Source organism: Panthera leo, chromosome D3, assembly GCF_018350215.1.
Source record: "Panthera leo isolate Ple1 chromosome D3, P.leo_Ple1_pat1.1, whole genome shotgun sequence".
NCBI classification, from domain to species: domain Eukaryota; kingdom Metazoa; phylum Chordata; class Mammalia; order Carnivora; family Felidae; genus Panthera; species Panthera leo.
Window position 1 is genome coordinate 46999068 of NC_056690.1, and position 19428 is coordinate 47018495.

General features: G+C 35.3%; 1 protein-coding gene and 1 long non-coding RNA gene across 7 annotated transcripts in view; one reads left to right on the forward strand and one right to left on the reverse strand.

Moving 5' to 3' along the window:
- The window catches only part of OSBPL1A (oxysterol binding protein like 1A), a 243168-nt gene that overhangs the window by 139262 nt on the left and 84478 nt on the right, over nt 1-19428 (reverse strand). For 3 of the 4 annotated variants that reach the window (XM_042909430.1, XM_042909431.1, XM_042909432.1), the window contains 2 exons: nt 15462-15560; nt 14179-14301 (listed from right to left, as the gene is read on the reverse strand). In XM_042909430.1, coding sequence (XP_042765364.1) covers nt 14179-14301; nt 15462-15560 — 222 coding nt within the window. Of the gene's footprint in view, nt 1-7982; nt 8065-14178; nt 14302-15461; nt 15561-19428 lie in introns of all 4 variants that reach the window. The other variant, XM_042909435.1, reaches the window with a different exon arrangement.
- The window catches only part of LOC122202972, a 54631-nt gene that overhangs the window by 6679 nt on the left and 28524 nt on the right, over nt 1-19428 (forward strand). For 2 of the 3 annotated variants that reach the window (XR_006194996.1, XR_006194995.1), the window contains exon 2: nt 10971-11063. This is a non-coding gene — a long non-coding RNA (uncharacterized LOC122202972). Of the gene's footprint in view, nt 1-10970; nt 11064-11850; nt 12020-19428 lie in introns of those variants that run through there. The other variant, XR_006194997.1, reaches the window with a different exon arrangement.

Consider the following 19428-nt stretch of genomic DNA (forward strand, 5'->3'; position numbering starts at 1 on the left):
AAAGGAGAAAGACAAATCTATACCACCCTTTGTATTTTAAATAATCTTGATTAATTTAACACAGGGTTCTTAAAACAGGGTAACCAAGGTCAATAAGCAAAAGCAATCAAATCCAACAGCTGGCAACCTATAATTTTCAGGCCATAAAGTGGGTCTCATCAAAAGACAAATATTTTCAAATGAGTGGAAAGGAAAATAAATTCTACCAAGAACATATAACAAATTACAGTCATTATTTCTAGGTGATAAAATTCTATTATTCTTCATTCTTTAATTTTCCAAGATTTCTGTAGGAATGTGACTTATTTTAGCAAAGACAAGTCCTTTTCTTAGAAAAATTATTTCTCAAAACCCATAAGGCAAAAGTGGGCAAAAAGAGTTAAATGTTAGGGGGGTCTGGGTGGCTCAGTCTGTTGAGTGTCAGAGTCTTCATTTCAGGTCAGGTCACGATCTCATGGTTCTTGAGATCAACTCCTGCGCTGATGGTGTGGATCCTGCTCTCTCCCTGCCCATTCCCTGCTCTCTCTCCCCACCCCCCCTCAAAATAAATAAATATTAAAAAAAAAAAAAAAAAAAAAAAAAAAGGAAAGGTCAGAGTAAATGAAGGTATGAACAAGCTTTCATTAATATCTGGATATAAATACCAAATGACATTTTATTGTATTTTTCATACTATGGAATACAGTTTCCTAGTGTTAGCTATTCTTAACACCCAAACAATTGAAAACTACTATATCCTAAAATAAATTTGATTTCACATGCTTTATTTTTCATTGTGGATCTTTGATACACATTGTGAAGATTTTTTCTTTACTTAGTTGCTAAATAGCAAAAAAGAATACCATATGCCAGATGCTGTATGACTTAAATAGTACCTCAACAGATGTCTCACAGAGCTGTGGATTGAATACCGTGAGGGGATGTACAAAAAAATCAGGCACAGCCTCTGCCTTCCATAAATGCACTGGGTAATCTAGTAATTTTCCACTTGCATGGCAAAAATGGTAAGGGAATGGAAGCACAGTCATTCATGGATGTATTTCTTTTTATTAAATACCACAACATACTTAATCATCTATAATTCTGTGTTTTAGACACTTAATACTTTATATACTTGTTGATTAACATAAAACGCTACATGTCAAAATAATTTTTTTTTGAATTTCAAGATTTAAAACGAAACTGATTCTGTAACTTTTTAAAGGATACTCCAAGAAATATATATTGACTTTTAAGAATCCATTGTTGAGAATGTGTTTGATTCTTTTGTCCCAAACAGAGTCATAAGGTATCTCCATTTCTCTGACAGTCTGGTGTTCAAGCAAGATTTTGAAATTAACATTAACTTGCACAGTAGCTCCGTGTAAGAACGGATACTTTAGCACCAGGGCAGTGTGTCAGAGGCCTGTTGGTTCACAGTGGCATGCTTCATAGGATATGTTTGCATATTGTTATATAAAAAGAAAGAAAACTGCTAAGCTTCTAGTAAAGTTACCAACTGTGAATCACTATAAATCTGTTTTAGCCAATTAATATTTGGAGACTTAGTCATAATGAACATATGTAAAAAGGTCAGTATGTAACCATATTTGGCTTATTATAAGAATTGGACACTTAATTTTGAGGAATAATGTCAATTTTTTGTACTAAAAGTATTTTTGAACTCAGGAAAGATGCTAGAAGACCTCATGTGAAAAGCTTAACTTTAGAGACATGTATAAAAAGCTCACAATCTGTCATTTTTCTAACACTGTACAATTTTTAATTGGGTAAGTTTTAAAACTATTGGGGGAAATACTGGTTTCTTATTATGCTAGCAAACTAAACCTAATACAGATGACCTCCATCATTCTCCTAACATAAAAGAAGTCCACACTCTTTAGCCGACACTTAAGATACGCTATAAGTTGAATCAGTTTCAGCTATACTATTTTTCTCAAAGTATTTGTTTTCCTAGAAATATTCTTCTCCTTTACGGCCTCCAAACCTTTTTTCAAGATGTTTCTTCTTCCCCGAAAATTGGAAATAATAATTATTCATATTCAGAAGTTTCTCCACTTAAACCTTTTTTGTTCAAGGCCAAGTTCAAGTGCCAACCTTCTCATGAAGATTTACATATTTTTTTTATGATGAAGAAAAAACAGCAATGTATCTATGTACGTCGAGAGACATGATCTAACCTACATGCAAAGAGGCATTTTAAAAACTGACTTTCACTCCTAATTGGAATTATATAAATGCCTCAAAATCCGTATGCTCTCCTCAAAAAAGGAGAAAAAGATACCTGCATATAAAAATCAACTATATTCTAAAAACGTTTACATAAAACTGTAACTTGAAAAAAACTGAGAGGTCACACTGAGAATATATTTTTTTGTTGTTCAAATTAAGATTACTAGCATGAACACAATCACTTACTAAACAAGTACTACTAACCATTCTGTCTGTGTATAATCTGTATTAGCTGCAATGGAGACTACACATAGTTTAAAACATCATGTGTTAGAGGAGTTACAGCATGAATTAAATGAGAATAAAAAGATATGAGGGATGTTATAAGACATAGGTAGCAAACAAATTATGCATAGATTTTAAAAAAGGTTAAATATTCAGAGGAAGGAATAACCATTATGGGATGGAGTGATCGAGTGGGGTCTGATAAGAGGTGAGACTTGAGTTGGATCTTGGAAGAACTAGTAGTTTTATTGTTAAATATAATGCCCAATAAAGCAAGCATATCTAAAATATCTATAATTATTATTTTCCGATGGTATAGACAACACTAGTCCTGAAAGAAGATCCTATCAGAATTGTGATCCAGGGGAACTTGAGACAGCCAAGAGGCATCCACTGCTGACTCAGAGGCCACGATGTGGCAGTTTGGGGCTGACTTGTACAATCTATATACTAATTTGACAAAACAAATTTGGTTCTTGTTTCTAAGTTCAAAAGAAGTTATAAATGTATAAGCTAGGTAAGTAGGTGATTCATTTCATCCACTCAAAACATGTACAGCTAACCCTTGAGCAACATGGGAGTTGGGGCATAGACCCCCTCACTGTTGAAAATCCATTTATTATCTCTGACTCCCCCGAAGCTTAATTACTAATAGCCTACTATTGACCAGAAGCCTTACGAATAACATAAACATTCAGTTAACACATATATCATACACTGTATTATATACCGTATTCTTAAAATGATGTAAGCTAAAGAAAATATTAAGAAAATCATAAGGAATAGAAATTTTATTTACAGTACCTATGCTATGTATATATATATGTATATATTTTAAAGCCATATATAAATGGACTCATGCAGTTCAAACCCATATTACTCAAGGATCAACTGTATAGTGCCCATGTGCCATGCACTAAATTGCTGTAATTATCAGCAAATAAAATACAAAAAATTCCTGCCTTCATAGAGTTTATATTCTAATAGGAAAGGCAGACAATCAACTACAATGCATATACAGCAAGCTTGATAAGTGACAAAGAGAAAAATCAAAGCAAGGTAGGGGAATATCAAGTGTTGAGGGCAGGTGAAAGTTTAGACAGGATGAGGTCTCAGAGTCCTGGCAGGAGAGACCTGGCAAACTCAAAGGGCACCTGTAAACTCTTTTAAAAAAAAAGATTACACACAAAGGGAGCGAACTAACAGACTGCCAGGCAGGACAGTTGCCACCCTGGAATGGAGAAGCGAAAGGATGGGCCAGTGTCCCTAAGCCCAGCAGGAGCTGGAGTCAGAGGGGGGACCTTCAGCCAAGTCAGGAACAGAGCAGTGCTATTACACCACAGCCTGGCTGGAGGGAGCGAGGAAAATGCCTGACTTCTCTGGTCCCCTCCACCAATCTCCTGAGAGGGTCTCCTTTTTGCTGAGTCCAATCAGAAGCCTGAGGGTGAGAAGACTCCAGTAACGCAGTCTGTAGTGATCAACAGCCCCTGGCACCAAGCAGGGCAGAGAATGGACATGGGGGAGCAAACCAAGGCAGGCAGCAAGAGAAAGCCAAAGAGATGCACAAAGACCTGGGCATGTGAGGATATGTGTGAGTATCCTAGAGAAAAGCCTTCCAGGCAGAGGGCCAGCACAGCCCAGGCCGGAGGCAGGAGTATGCCCAGCCTCTCTGAGGGACGGCCAGAAGGCCAGTGAGGCTGGAAGATGAGCAAGCAGGGAGAACCAGGAGAGGACAGAGAGGTCAAAAAGAACTGAAAAGGTTTGCGGTACTAGGACATGAGGACAGAGAGGTCAAAAAGGACTGAAGAGGTTTGTGAGTCATCAGAAGGAACTGGTCTTTCATTCTTAGTGAGATGACCTGGAATCTACTACATGTTTTGAGCAAAGAACATTGTACACTCCTGTTTTAGAAGGGTCCCTGGGGCAGGGACTAGAGGGGAAGAGTGGAATCAGAGGGCCAGTTAGAAGGATGTTTCAATACTCTGTGGGAAAGACAATGATGGCTTGGCCCACGGTGGCAACAGTGAAGGAGGCAGGAAGTGTGTTTACTTAAAGCCTAGTTGTAAGTGGGTTGAACAAAAGTGCTTTTTCTTTAAGAGCTTTTTTCTTTTAAATAACTGAAATCATTCTAATTTCTTTAACCAAGGATTCACTATATGCATGTAGTAACATGCAATAAAGTATATGTGTTAAAGTTGGCACATAAAATATATCTTTTAGAAAGGCATTAGCAATATATCAATCATCTCACAAACATTAATATGCTCTCACCCACTAATCTCACTTCCAAGAATCCTAAAGTAATAAAGTGATTCTGTATTTTGGTACAGAATATCCCCTTTGAAATACTACTTTATTTCCTTAGACCTAATTTCGGTTTGGATACATGCCAAAATTTAGGTATCTAGCATTGGCAACATATCCTTCAAGGTTCAGTGAATGCAGTATTGAAACCTCTATTTTATCATTACCAAAAACAAAGAAAATCACCTAAAGCAATAAAACTTTTGGAAGATTCCCTGAGGCTGGTCAGTCTGTTCTTCCCTAAAGCCCTAAATTTACCCTTAAGTAGTAGCCAGTTGTTGACTATGATAAATAATGTTGTCTTGTACACTTAAATTTGATCACACCACATTACCATCACTTTATTACCACCTTATTTTGGTACAGAATGTCCAACTTACAATGGTTTGACTTACCATTATTTGACTTGATGGTATGAACACAAAGCATACTCAGTAGAAACCATACTTCGAATTATGAATTTCAGTGTTTTCCTGGGTTAGCAATATGTGGTATGATAATCTCTCGTGATACAGGACAGTGGCAGTGGGCTGTAGTGACCAGTCAGCCACGGCACTGATACACTTACAACCACCCTGTATCCAGATAGCCATTGCTTTTACTTTTGGTACAGCAGTCGAGATATTCTGTGGTATTTAACACTTTAGTAGAAAATAGGCTTTGTATCAGATGATTTTGCCCAGCCACTGGCTAATGTAAATATTCTGAGCACATTTAAGGTAGGCTAGGCTAAGCTATGATGTTTAGTAGGTCAGGTATATTAAATGCACTCTTAATGAGATTTTCAGTTTACAAGGGGCTTATCAGGACCTAACCCCATCAGAAGTTGAGGAGGATCTGTAATCGTAAATAAAACTGAAAAATAAGTTTGTGATTGGGCTATGAAAGTCCTTAAATGCTACGATAAAGAGTTTGTATTTTATTCTACAGTTTTTCAATCAAACAGTTTTTCAATGGGAAAAAATCTATGATCAAAAAAGTACCATTCTAAAATTAATCTGGCAGCAATAATGCAGTATTTCAGAGAATCTGAGTTGGAGGAGCTCTTAAAAGCCTCTGGTTTCCCTTTAAGGATGGAATGCAGGGGGGTCCCAGAAGGCAGGGAGACCACAGGGGAGCCTGCTGCAGGGACATGCATTTGAGGGGCCACAGAGCCAAACTAGCATGGCAGAAGTTGGAATAAGAAGTAAGGGAGGGGGGTCTTAACGATCACATAATTTTGTACTAAAATGTAAGACAACAGTCACAAATACAAGGCCTTGATTCTGTACACAAACATTTTAGTTTTTCATCCTGAGAAGTTATTGGCAAACTATGTAGACAGTTTGAAATAGATAGTAGTTTGACAGAACATGTCCTATCAGCAATAAAATACATGGTTTAAGATTATTCTATATATCCCTTGGCATTAAGGTACCTCAGTTACCTTCAACTCTTTAATTCCATTCATGAAATCATCTTAACCCTATTTACTATTTATAAAATGTGCAGATTTATTATCTCTCTATACCCATGGCTCAAAAAATGTTTACAATTGTGGGGTGCCTGGGTGGCGCAGTCGGTTAAGCGTCCGACTTCAGCCAGGTCACGATCTCGCGGTCCGTGAGTTCGAGCCCCGCGTCAGGCTCTGGGCTGATGGCTCGGAGCCTGGAGCCTGTTTCCGATTCTGTGTCTCCCTCTCTCTCTGCCCCTCCCCCGTTCATGCTCTGTCTCTCTCTGTCCCAAAAATAAATAAAAAATGTTGAAAAAAAAATTTTTAAAAATGTTTACAATTGTTTGTGTATAAACTTAATTGTAGATACATAAAATAACATTGTCAGATAATAGTCAGCGACCTCAAAATTTCCCAGATAGCACATATCTTCTATAAGTGAATACCATTCATGTCTTTAAAACACAAAAGACTCACACCATTCTTACGAGTGATATGTCATACACATAACATGAACCAAGACATTTGACTTGAGGTTTGAAAAAATCCCAAAACTTAATTTGGTTGTAGTTCTGATGTAATTTCTTTCTTTGGTCTATGTTAAAGGAATTGCTCTTTATATTTCAACTAACTCTAGACATTTTCTACATCTTTCAAATGTTGTTGGTATCTCTTCTTACTTTTGATGGTTCTTGAAGATGGTGTTTTTAAAGCTCATTGATGGTCACAGTTGCATTACTATAAATATACTAAAAACCACTGAAGGGAACACTTCACACGGGTGGAGTGTAGACTATGTGAATTCTATCTAATGAAGCTGCTCTTATTTAAAAAGTCCTGAGGATGAAGAGTGCTAACTAATATAATATTCAGCCCGCAATAATCAAAATGATTTAACTTCTGTCCTTCTCAAAGCTATCATCGCTGATACAAATACATGTTTGTGGAATTGACATAAAGGGATGCCTGAGGTTCATTTGGACAGATATAAAATACCTGAGCATGATTAAAAATGATAAACTCAGAGACAACTAAGTCAATTATATTTTAGTGAAGTTATTTATAAAGCCATCATAGCTAAAATCTAAAACAATAGTTAGGAATCTAAAGTCTAAAAAACACAGCTTTTGATTTACAAAGTAATAATTGTTTCTGAATATGTAATTTTTATATTGGATTTTTGACTTTATATTTTATTTTGACTTTCGGAGTATTTATAGTCAACTCTTGATAATTTGTAACTAATGGAGACTGAAGGCATAAAAAATTACTACTGAAAGGTAGATTAACATTAGAAAGGTAAGTTCACATATGCATTCATAGAATCATAAAAGGCCAAGACCTGGAAACAACCAACACCTTCATTTGGGAAACAGAGACTCAGAGAAGTTAAACATACTATTCAAATTAACAACTGGTTAAGTGGCAGAGAGCAAGGATTCAAACCTAAGACAGTTTGATTCTAAAGTCCAAGTCTTCTGGGATTCATAAGAAGAATTCTCATTATGTAGCCAAAATGAATTTATAGCCCCCAAATGTTCCCTTTTTCTTTTCTTAAAAAATTAATCTACAGACCAGGCCTCCCCCATGAGTAGAAATTTTAAATAACTGTCTTAAATTTTCAAAATAGTCTTATCAAACATAATTCTGAATTGAATACTGAAAATTATCTAACATGAAGGATCAACATCTATGACAATGGGTTGAGTTAAAGAGTGGGTCTTATTTGTAGTTTGTTCCCCGTTTTTTTATTTTTGTTTTTTTTTTTTTTTTTTTTTTTTTTTTTTACCTTTAGCCATGTCACAATCCTTAATCATTTTCAGAAAGTTGAAAATTTCCCTATCTAGTTTCTGTTGGCATTTTTGTGCTTTCTGGGAAAACAAAAACAAAAATAAAACTTATTAATACAGGATTTTTACAGTACATATGCTTTTAATATTTTTATCAAAACTTTTAGTTCATATGTTGATATACCACAATTGAGATATTTTCATAAAGAGAGAAAAAAATGAGAGAAAATTTCCTTAGAAATTGAATACTGCATTTAGTTAATCACATACAGATTAGTCTTTCTAAATTTTAAATACATTCAACATTTGTCATGTAGACAATATACAATTGCATTAATCACGTCTAAGAACTCATTACACCATATACATCCGAGTTAATTTCTGATTAATCCTTTTTGTGTACTTGATTAAGTTCATCCAGGAATTATAAAATGCATTATGAATATATTTTAAAAATTGTTTTTATTAAAAAAAAAATCTAAATGGTACTAACACTTAGAAATCACAAGCTGGGGCACCTGGGTGGCTCAGTCAGTTAAGTGGTAGACTCTTGACTTCAGCTCAGGTCATGATCTCACGGTTCATGGGTTCAAGCCCCGCAGGGAGCCTACTTGGGATTCTCTCTCTGTACCTCTCCCACACTCATTCTCACTCTCTCTCTCAAATAAATAAAGTTAAAAAAAAAAACAAAACAAAACCAACAACCCACTAGCTGATTTTTTGCTCAGCAATCTAAGTGCTCACAGCCTTCACATAAGCAGACCAATAAGGACATTTTCTTTGCAAGTCAAAGCTTATAAAAATAAGATAAAGTCAATTATAGAAAGCATCCTTCTTGCAATCTGAATTTTCTACATTTTTAGATCCTTAAAAGTAAAACATAAATATAGAATTTTATGACGTAAGTTCCATCCCATCTTAGTAAAGATTTGGAAGTCCAAACTGAAAAATCAGATAAGTACATTTGTTATATTAACAATGTAATTTTGAAGTTAGTTTTTTTATAGTTTCCCTTTAAAAAGGAAGAATAAGAAAACTATTGTCAAGTCACTTGGTTACGACAGTGAAAAATATTTATTGAGAACCTTGAGTTTCTTAATACTAGAATCACATTGTTATAGGTAGAGTAATACATTTAACCTTATGAATCTTCCCCTCTTTGTACTCCTAACCCCAAATGGCTCATCACTAAACATTTTTACTCCCCCCAAATCAGTCCTTCATGACAAAGTGACATAGATAAGCAGCCTTTTCTCCTTATAAAATTTTTAGTGCTTATGAAGCTCGCCTCTCCCACAGCAGAATTATTCATGGTACCACATCAGTGACAGTGTTCTCACACACTGTGTGACCACAATGTTCTCTTTAAAATCTACATTACTCTGTTTTGAGAGCTCTAATAACATCAAAATATAATTTTTTTTTTTTTTGGAAGAGGGAAAATACCTACACTATGCAATTTAAAACACCATAGAAAGGGAAATGGTATGCTGGATTGTTTTTTCAGACATAGTCTATAAACACAAGTGGAAGGTTCAGGCATTGAAATATGCACTGCAACCAAATGTATCACTCATAATTTATTAACAGAAAGTTGTCATTTTTACTCTCTGCATATTTAATAACCCTGCCCACGTGCAAGTCAATGCTACGGTTTTCACTTTTCCTTTCTATGGTCAAGGTCAGCTGGATGGATGCCTGAAAGGGATAGTTCCTCAGGTAATAAAGACAAGAATGGTCTCCATACCATCATCCTCTAATACTTGAATCACGAATGTTCATCTTAACAGATCTGACAGTTACTAAAAAGAGCTTCGCTGATCAAGGATTTACTTGTTTTAAAAGGTACAGAATAGGTTAGCTGGAGATTTGATCTACACATTCCATTTTATAGTTAGGAATAACATGTCTTCTGTTCTCAACAATTGGTGTGGTTTTAGTCGATACTAAAAGGAACAGGAGAATATCAATACAATCAAATGTACAGACATTCTCTAGTTTGCTGTAGTTTCCCCTTAGCAGCTATGAGTTATGTTATGAAAATCTAAAAATCTATTTATGAAGATTAATGTATATGAGTTCTTTGCAGAGCCCAGCATCGTGTCCCATTGTTAACTTCTAGGACATTCACCTTATGTCATGCACTCTTTTTAGGTTTAAATTTTTTCCTTTTAATTCTACATAAACGGGATCCCACTATGAGCAGTGACCTAGTACCTGAAGTATGACAGTATTTTGAATCCAAGTTACCTGGGCACAGAACTCAAGAACAGGATTGTGTCCACAGCCAGAGCCCAGGGCACAGGAGGCACCCACGTGAGCAGCTGGGCACATTCGCAACACAGGCCTCCTGCTCCCACTTCTGCCCACCCAGATCCTGGCTGCTGGTTTTGCGTAAATTGATGCTAAAGCACTTTATTACCTCTGGCTTAGAAAAACAGCTCAAAAATGTATATCAAGGGCTAGGGAGGACTGAATAGGATAGGGGAGAGGTCATTAATTCCAGCCTATTTGCTAGAGATGATCCACATTTCGTTAAGAACAGAAGCAGACCACCTCTACTCAAGGAATTAAAAGGGACAAACTACTGATATACACAACATAGCTGAGTGAAAGAGGACAGGTACCCGTGAGCACATACAGTGTGATTCCAATTGCATGAAATTCTAGAACAGGCAAAACTGATACCACCTAAAATGACAGAAAGATCAGTGGTTGCCTGAGATGCAGATGAAGGGCACTGCCTGGGAAGGGGCCCCAAGGAACTTCCTGAGGTGATAAAAATGTCCTCTCTCTCTCCCCCTCCCTCCCACCCCCTGTCTCTTGGTGGTTACAAAAGATATGTATATACATTTGTCAAAACATGTATATACGTGTCTTCACACTGAAGACATAAAATGAATTTTATTATATGAAAATTATACCTTGATAATATTAAACTTTTTAAGTAGTATATTGTAGAACCTCAATGACATTCCTCTTTGCAGAAAACAGCCAGGAATGTGAGTCGTGTGCCCCAGTGCTCATCTCCGCTCATCTCAGAGGCTTCCTACCTCCAGCCCAATCCATCTCCCCTCTATGTAAGTCCATCCAGAGTACATTCATTCTTTGTACCTGCTCCGTCATCTGCTTAGTGTTATTTCACAACAGATATTTACACAAAATTTAAAAAATTAAATCAAAAGATATAGAGAAAAAGGCAATTCTCTCTCACATACCTATCAGTCTATAGTCCCTGTTTTCCCCCTTTACCAGCCTCAAAGCAACCACCACTATTAATTTCTCAACTTGCCAGGGATGACCTAAGTCTACACAAATGTGTATATGTGTGTATATCCCTTTTTTTTCTCCCAATGTATAAAAGATACATCTTTTTATACCTTGCCCTTTTCACTTAACCATAAGTCTTAGATCAATATATATAAATCTGTCTCGTTCTTGTATAGAAAGTACCAGTCTTGGGGCGCCTGGGTGGCGCAGTCGGTTGAGCGTCCGACTTCAGCCAGGTCACGATCTCGCGGTCCGTGAGTTCGAGCCCCGCATCAGGCTCTGGGCTGATGGCTCGGAGCCTGGAGCCTGTTTCCGATTCTGTGTCTCCCTCTCTCTCTCTGCCCCTCCCCCGTTCATGCTCTGTCTCTCTCTGTCCCAAAAATAAATAAAAAAACGTTGAAAAAAAAAAAAAAAAAAAAAAGAAAGTACCAGTCTTTATCAGCTCTGTGTTGATGTACATTCATCTTCCTGCATATTCACTTTAATTAGGCATCATTTATTCTTAAATCAGCAAAGTGTACCACTTTCTCACTTGATTAAATTTTAGCCTCCTCTGCTCGTTACTCCTTGTAACACTGAGTTATCTTACATCCTCAGATCCTACGGAACTGAGATATCATCAACATAGGAGACCCCTGCTTTGCTTGTGCCACCCCAAATCTGAGAGCCTATCCCTGTTCTACACTTTCTACACTTTCTACAATGATGGAAACATTCTATACTGTCCAAAGTGGTAGCCACATGTGACTACTAAGCACTTGAATTGGGTGGAGTTAAAATGAGGAGTTGAAATTTTAAAGTATGAAGAGCCACATATGTCTCGTAGCTATCGTACTGCACAGTACATTTCTACACCAATACGGTGTTTGAATCTGTCTTCCCATTGTTAGATTTGAAATATTTTCAAAGCCACAACCATGAAGCCTGTATTTCTGTGATTTATCTTATACTTTCCTCCCTGGAGACCTAACCTCAAGGCAGTGATAGAGAAAAGAAACTGTTTTCAATTTTTGGAGGCCCTCATTTTGGGTGGAGATAAACTGAGACCAAAAGAACATGTAACATGGTCACTTTTTCAAGGTGGACATTTTTTCCCCATAACTTCTTGTCCAAAACCATGTTGAGGAAATAAGGTTAGTTTTATGTCAATTCAGATAGTTTTAGAGTATTCTAGTCCTACCGTTCCTAATTTTCTTTAGAAGTTTATAAACATCTAGGATAGATCTCATTTCACAAATAGGTCCCATAATATCCTTACAACTTAAGAATCCAATGATCAAAAGCATTCTGGAGCCAGTCTTACAATTCAACATACTTCACAGCTCATTTCAGATTTTAACCTGTTTTTGGACCAAATTTCAGCAGTTGAGACAGAGTTAAGTCAAGATTCACAGAATTGGCATTCAAATTCCATTGGACAGAGACATGTTTATAACCTGCACAACCTCAGAGTGCTTACCACTTGCTGTAACTCTCACAAACTTTGGGTGCTATAAAATCTAGAAGGCAAAAAAACTTCATGGTTTTAAAGTTAACATAAGAGCACGATATTCTAGTGAGTAAAAAATAGTTGAAGTTGTAACATGAAAATTTGAAAACTATGCCAAAGAAGAAACACTTTTTCAAGGAAAAAATTTTTTAATGATATGCAAGTTAGTATGCTTTTATTTACCTGTAGCTTCCATTAAAAAGGTCTTAAAATTACCATAATCCTAGGAAAGATACTGGTATGCTTTGTAGGTCCTTCTGGGTTTTATCATTTACCTTATATTGAGGATAAATAGGAAAAGATTTCTTTTCACTTAGGGAATAAGGACTAAAAGTTAAAATATTTAGCACAGTTTTGTTTTTCATTTGTTTGACACAATTCTGGCCATAGATATTTAAACCTTCTTTCTTTACTCAAACAGTCTTAATGTTATTTAGATGCTCTGGTAGATGTTATTTTTGCAAAGTTCATGGATCTGAAAATTATGTTTATGGTTGCCACACTATACATTAGGCTTTAAAAAACCGAAGTAGCACTGGTAAAGCAAATGTCAATAAATTCTGGGGAATGTCTTCAACAGAACATGGAAGAGCTCAAACTTCTTAATGTTCCATCATAAAATTAGAAATTGAAAAAGCCCAAATCTCTTTCCTAAGTTTATAGGTCCTTAAGTCAATAAAACTCCTTAGGTACGAGCAAACTTCATTAAAGTTGTTGATTTAGAAACATTCAAATCCTGCAACGATTTTTTTTTAAAAAGATTAAAGTTAGTAAGCAAACTGCTATGTTCTGACATAATGACTTGGATTGAAACTCCATCATCCTTTCATAGTATAATTCTTCCAAACCCAATTCCCATTTAAAAGGCACAGCCAGAAAACTGATGCCCAGAAAAAAAAATAGTTATTTCATTTCAATTACATATGCTGCTATTTCTCTATGGATAATACATTGACGTCACCTCACATGAAGGCCTCTCCATTCATTACTGATGCTTTACCTTACTTTTCATCAATGAAGTTACAGATTACAAGTGGTTTTAAATCCAACTACCAGTCAGGAAAAGTATCACTATGGTTGCATTATTTAAACTCTGAAATATGCAGTGAAATCATAAAGGGCAGCAAGTCAAGCATGCTCCCCCTACTGGCGGCAGTTTTCAAATAAACCGACAATCTGATTACAGCAATGTGAAAATTTTAATAAAAAAAAAGATAACATAGAAGCACAGCCCTCTATATTTAGAGTATTATCTACAGAGACATTTGATAGTACCATCATAACAGACAACATAAATGGCAATAAAATGTTACCTGACAAACAGCAGTGCTATCTCCATTGTCCTCAGATAGCTTAATTTCAAAACTTCACATTTGACAAGAAAGTTCTTGGTGACAGAGTTAGCTCTAAAAGTCAGGTTAGGTTTTTCTATATACCTCTAAGGATTCCTTCAAGTCTACAGCGGAAGTTGCATCTTCCTCTTCATCATCAGTCAGTTGGTCCTGGGAACAGTAGTGAGTGCTGTACGCAGAATGATCTTCTATTGCTTCCAGCCAGTCCTGAAATAATCCAAGAATTGAAATAAAAGTGAAATGCATTTTTACTCAAAAGAGATAATATGACAATGATATAGAAAGCCTAAATTTACATGGAGAAAACAGCCTAAAACACACACACACACACACACACACACACACACACACACAAAACCAACAACAAAATGATGACATTTAAAAAATATCATCTATAAGTTTATATATTCAATGAAATTAATACATTATAAAAGCTGAATAATGGGTGGACATTTTTTCACTTAAAAATTATAGATTCTCAACACTGTTGGATATGTTATTACAAACTAATATATCCAGAAATAAAATTTTACTAACTTGCAGTTGAGTTATAAGCACAAGAAACTCAGATCACTGTAAGAGCCAACAACTGCCTGGATGCTTTAACTTTCAAATCTTTTTTTAAAAATCAGTGATTTCACAAAAAGAATATTTGCCCTAAAAATACCTTTGTTACTTCCTTGTTTCTCATAGCATTATTCAGGGTCATATTTTACCATTTTATGATATGTTGGGACAGTCAGGCTTTAGTTGTTTAGGGTTCTTTGCAGGCACAGGTTAACCACTTTGGAAATGGGCTCTTTTAACCCCTTATGTAGTTTACAAAAAAACACAACAGGTCTGCGAATACTCCTTTGATCTGAAGGAATATGGAATCTCTATTAAGTAACTGCACTATGAATTTCTGTCACATCAATCCCAATTTTCTTGCTTGCTGCTGCTGTTCAATTTACCACAAAGGAAGGCCGAGCCTACACAGTAATAAATCAGAACGCCTAAGCTGAAGCCAGGTTTTGTCATTTGTAAGCTCTGTGACCTTGGGAAATGACTTCAATCTATGGTCTTCAGTTTCCGCACCTATAAATTAAGGAGCAGACTACATCATTTAAGGTCTTTTTCCAAAACCAGTAAGGGTCCCTTACATTCGCAAAATCCAAACAATAAAGGAAATTATGAACAGAAGATACCTGCAGGGACATGTTGATAAAGAAATTAATTCATAACCCAAATTTCAAGATTCATCTTAATTGCCCCCATTAAAAAGGTACAGTCAAAAAGATTTTAGATGTTAATAGTGAACCTGTCTTATATTCTTTATGCTTTTAAATGCTAAGTTTTATGAAATATAAGTGAATCCATAAAATTACCTCTCTTGACTGTTGAAGGCTATTCTTAGGAACCCTGAAGCCATGAATAGTGTCATCAAAGCATTTAATAAAGAAGAGGCAGCTATCAGTGGATTTTACCTTGGATATAAAGAAGTCAGTAAGACAACATCATTCATGCACATAAAATAGAACCTTAAAATTATCTAAATTATCTATCATCTATCTATATGTAACAGTATTAAAATGACTTAATTATACACCACTGAAAATTTAAAATACCAACTGGAAAAACTGGGTAAAAAATGAATACATTGGGAATATCACACACATTGTAGCTTAGCTTTGTCTGAAAATATCTGGCTTTCATATTCTTACTCAAAGTAAATACTAACAGTCTATTAGGTATGTAGTTTTTTAGTTCTATCCTTTGTATTTAATAACTTAGCATGCACTTGGGCTGTAAAATCTAAATACCACAGCTCCAATTTCTTACTCATATCACTCTCCTGAACCTTTTGCCTGAGCGGAGTGTAGAAAATGTTTGAACTGTGTGTAAAGGAACTAGTACACATAAGATTCGTAAAGAAGGAAGAAAGGGAGAGAGGATAAAAAATAATTATGTCTTTAAGAATGGAAAAAGACAGACTTCTGCTACAAGACCCTATAAGAGGACCACACTCCTGGCAGGAAACAAATATAAAAGGCAACTGCCTAAAGGAACTGGAGAGTGAACAAAAGTTGACAGACTCTGATGGGGCATGCACATGCTCTCGGAGGAAAGGAAATAAGGAACTATGCAAGTAAGTTCCCATCCCCAAGATTTTTCAACTGGGACATAAAGTCCATAAGGTGGCACAAAACTACCATGGGCACAGGTGGAAAAACCCACAGCCTTCCTGTCTTTGAGAATTAATAAAGGAAACCAGGGAGCCAGAAATACTAAAGAGAGAGAGGGAATCCTCAAAGGGAAAAAGAGAAGGCATCCCCAAACTCTGTCTTTTCACACAACTAATTGATGCTGAGAAAAGATTCAAAGCAGTCACTTAAATCCAACCTCTGTGAATGCAGACCAGAGCTGCCAGCCAAGAAACAAGAGTTTACAATCTAAACCCAGCCAAGAAAATAACCTGCTAAAACAACAGAAATAACATTTAACAGAGGAAAACAACAGAAGCCAGAATCCCCAGAACTTAACATTCATAATATTAAGGATACAACACAAAATTACCTGATATGTGAAGAAGAAAGTGGAACACATTCTCAAAAGAAGTCTAATTAAAAGGCAAAATTTTCAGAATGGTTAACAGCGACCCACACATATGCTATATATACAAGATAGAAAATAAAGATCTATAGGTTATAAGGAAATGGATAGAAAAAGAGATACTGTGCAAACAGTCAGCATATGAAGGCCTGAGTGGTTATATTAATATTGGGCAAAAGTAAATATATCTCAGGAGATAAAGAAGACCACCATGTAATAATAAAAGGATCAATTAGTCAAGAAGACAACATGAATGCCATGTGAGCAATAACTGAGAAATGAACAGTTCCACAAGCACAGCTGGAGATTCTGGTATCCCTCGGAGATTCTGGTATCCCTCCTCTCATCAATTGATACAATTAGCCAAAAATCAACAAAAACATAGATCTGAAAAACACCATCAACCACCATGACTGAATATTTATGACTCTACACCCAACCATAGCAAAACAGACATCATTTTCAAGTACATTTACTCAGATAATCCATACATAGAGCCATCAAACAAGTCTCAATACATTTGATAAGACAGAAATCATAGAAGATACATTCACTGAGCAAAATGGAATTATAAATCAGAAACAAAAAAAAAAAAAACCATAAAAACCCCAATTACTTGGAAATCAAATAACACACTTCTAGACATTCATTGGTTCAAAGAAAACAGAAATTAGAAAATATTTTGAACTAGATTATAATGAAAATATACCAAAATTAGCAGTAGGAAACTAAAACAGTTGCAAAGGTGAGGGGATAGCTTTAAATGGCTGTATTAACAAAGAAGATAAGCCTTAATAATCTAAGCTTTGACCTTGAGAAACTATTTAAAAAAGCAAATTAAACCCAAAGCACAGAGAAAACTTTTAAAAATAACAAAAAGCGATAGAAAACAGAAGAACAATGGGAAAATTCAAGAAAATCAAGGACTAGTTCTCTGAAAAAAATCAATAAAATTGATAAACTGCTAGCCAAATTAATCCAGGGAGGAAAAAAAAGACATAAATTACTAATATAAAAAAACAAAAGAGGGCACAACACTACCTATCATACAAACATTAAAAACACAATAAGGGAATATCACTAACAATAACTTTGATAATCTAAGAAAATAAACACAATTTTTTAAAGGCAGAAATTACAAACACCAACCCAAGAAGAAATGGAAAATTTGAAACAGCCCTTTAGCAACTGAAGAAATCTGAAATTACAATCCTTCCCATTAAAAAACAAAAACAAACAAAAATACAACCAAAAAAACCCCTTCTAGCCCATGAATTGTATCAGCATCTAGGAAAGAAATAAACCTAATCCTACAAAAATTCTTCCAAAAAACTGAAAAGGAATATTTTCTAATTCATTATATGAGACCTATTATTTCTCATATTAGATCTGTATTTCTGATTCCAACACCACACAAAAATAGCACAAGAAAATATAAATCAAAATCTACCAGGAACACAGGAGCAAAAATCTTTAACAAAATATTAGCAAATAATTTATGAAAATGATTATATATCATGACCAACTGAAATTTATCCCAGCAATAGGAGACTGGTTTATTAAATATGAAAAGCATTTAATAAAATTCAACAGATTCTCATGATAAGGGCTCTCAGTAAACTAGGAAATGAAAATAACTTCCTAAAGCAGATTAAGGGCATCTATGAAATTTACAGCTAATAACTCCATAATGAAAGGCTCAAAGCTTTGTACCTAATACAATAAACAAGAATGCTGGCTCTCACCAATTCTATTTAAAATTGTAACAGAGGTCCTATCCAGTACAATAAAGGATAAGAAAGGGCATACAGATTGTAAAGAAATGTAACCATCCTTATTTGCAGATGACATGACTGTGCATGTAGGAGACCCTGAGGAATGTGTAAAAAAGCTACCCAAACTATTAAAAACAAATTTATATATAATAGCAAAAAATAGAAAATGAAAATTTGAAGTCTATCATAATAGCTTCAATAAACACTTAAGAATAAATTTAATAAACAATTATAAAACATTGTAAAAGGAAACCAAATCAGATTTCAATAGAGAACAGATGCAATGTTCATAGCTTGGAGGTCTTGATATTGCTTAAATAGTCCTCTCCAAGAAAATCTGTAGCAATCCCAATCGAAACGACCATTCCCCAATAGTGAAAATTGATTAAAGACCTACAACTTACTGAAAAGCATTTATTCAAGAAAAATCTACTGAATCTCTCAGTAAGAACAGTGAATGGTGATGGAGTTTTAGCCTGAATATGCTCCATTCCCCCTTGCTCCTAACTCTATGGTAAAACTGAACCATGATGGGGCAAGCTTTAAACACTGGGGCTGACTTTACTTAGAGGGCCTTGAAAATCCCAAGCCTAGGGATTTGTCAAAAACAACAGCAATCTTGGTGGCAAACAATCAGGAAAAGCCAACATCACAGTACATGAGGTCTAAATATATTGGGCCAAGCAACAAACTGGCAATGAGCCAGATACTTAAAAAGCTCTCAGAAAAATGTTCAAAAACTAAATTGTATTTAAAGAATTAAAAGAAAGTATAATGACAATAACTCGTCAAATAGAAAATATCAATAAAAGATGCAAGTTATGGAAAAGAACCAAATGGAAATTCTGGAATTGAAAATCACAAGAACTGAAATGAAAAATTCCCTCAACAGATAATCTGAGATGTAAGGGGGACCCAAAAAAAAAAAAAAAAAAAAAAAAAATCACTGTAGGGCATTATCACACGT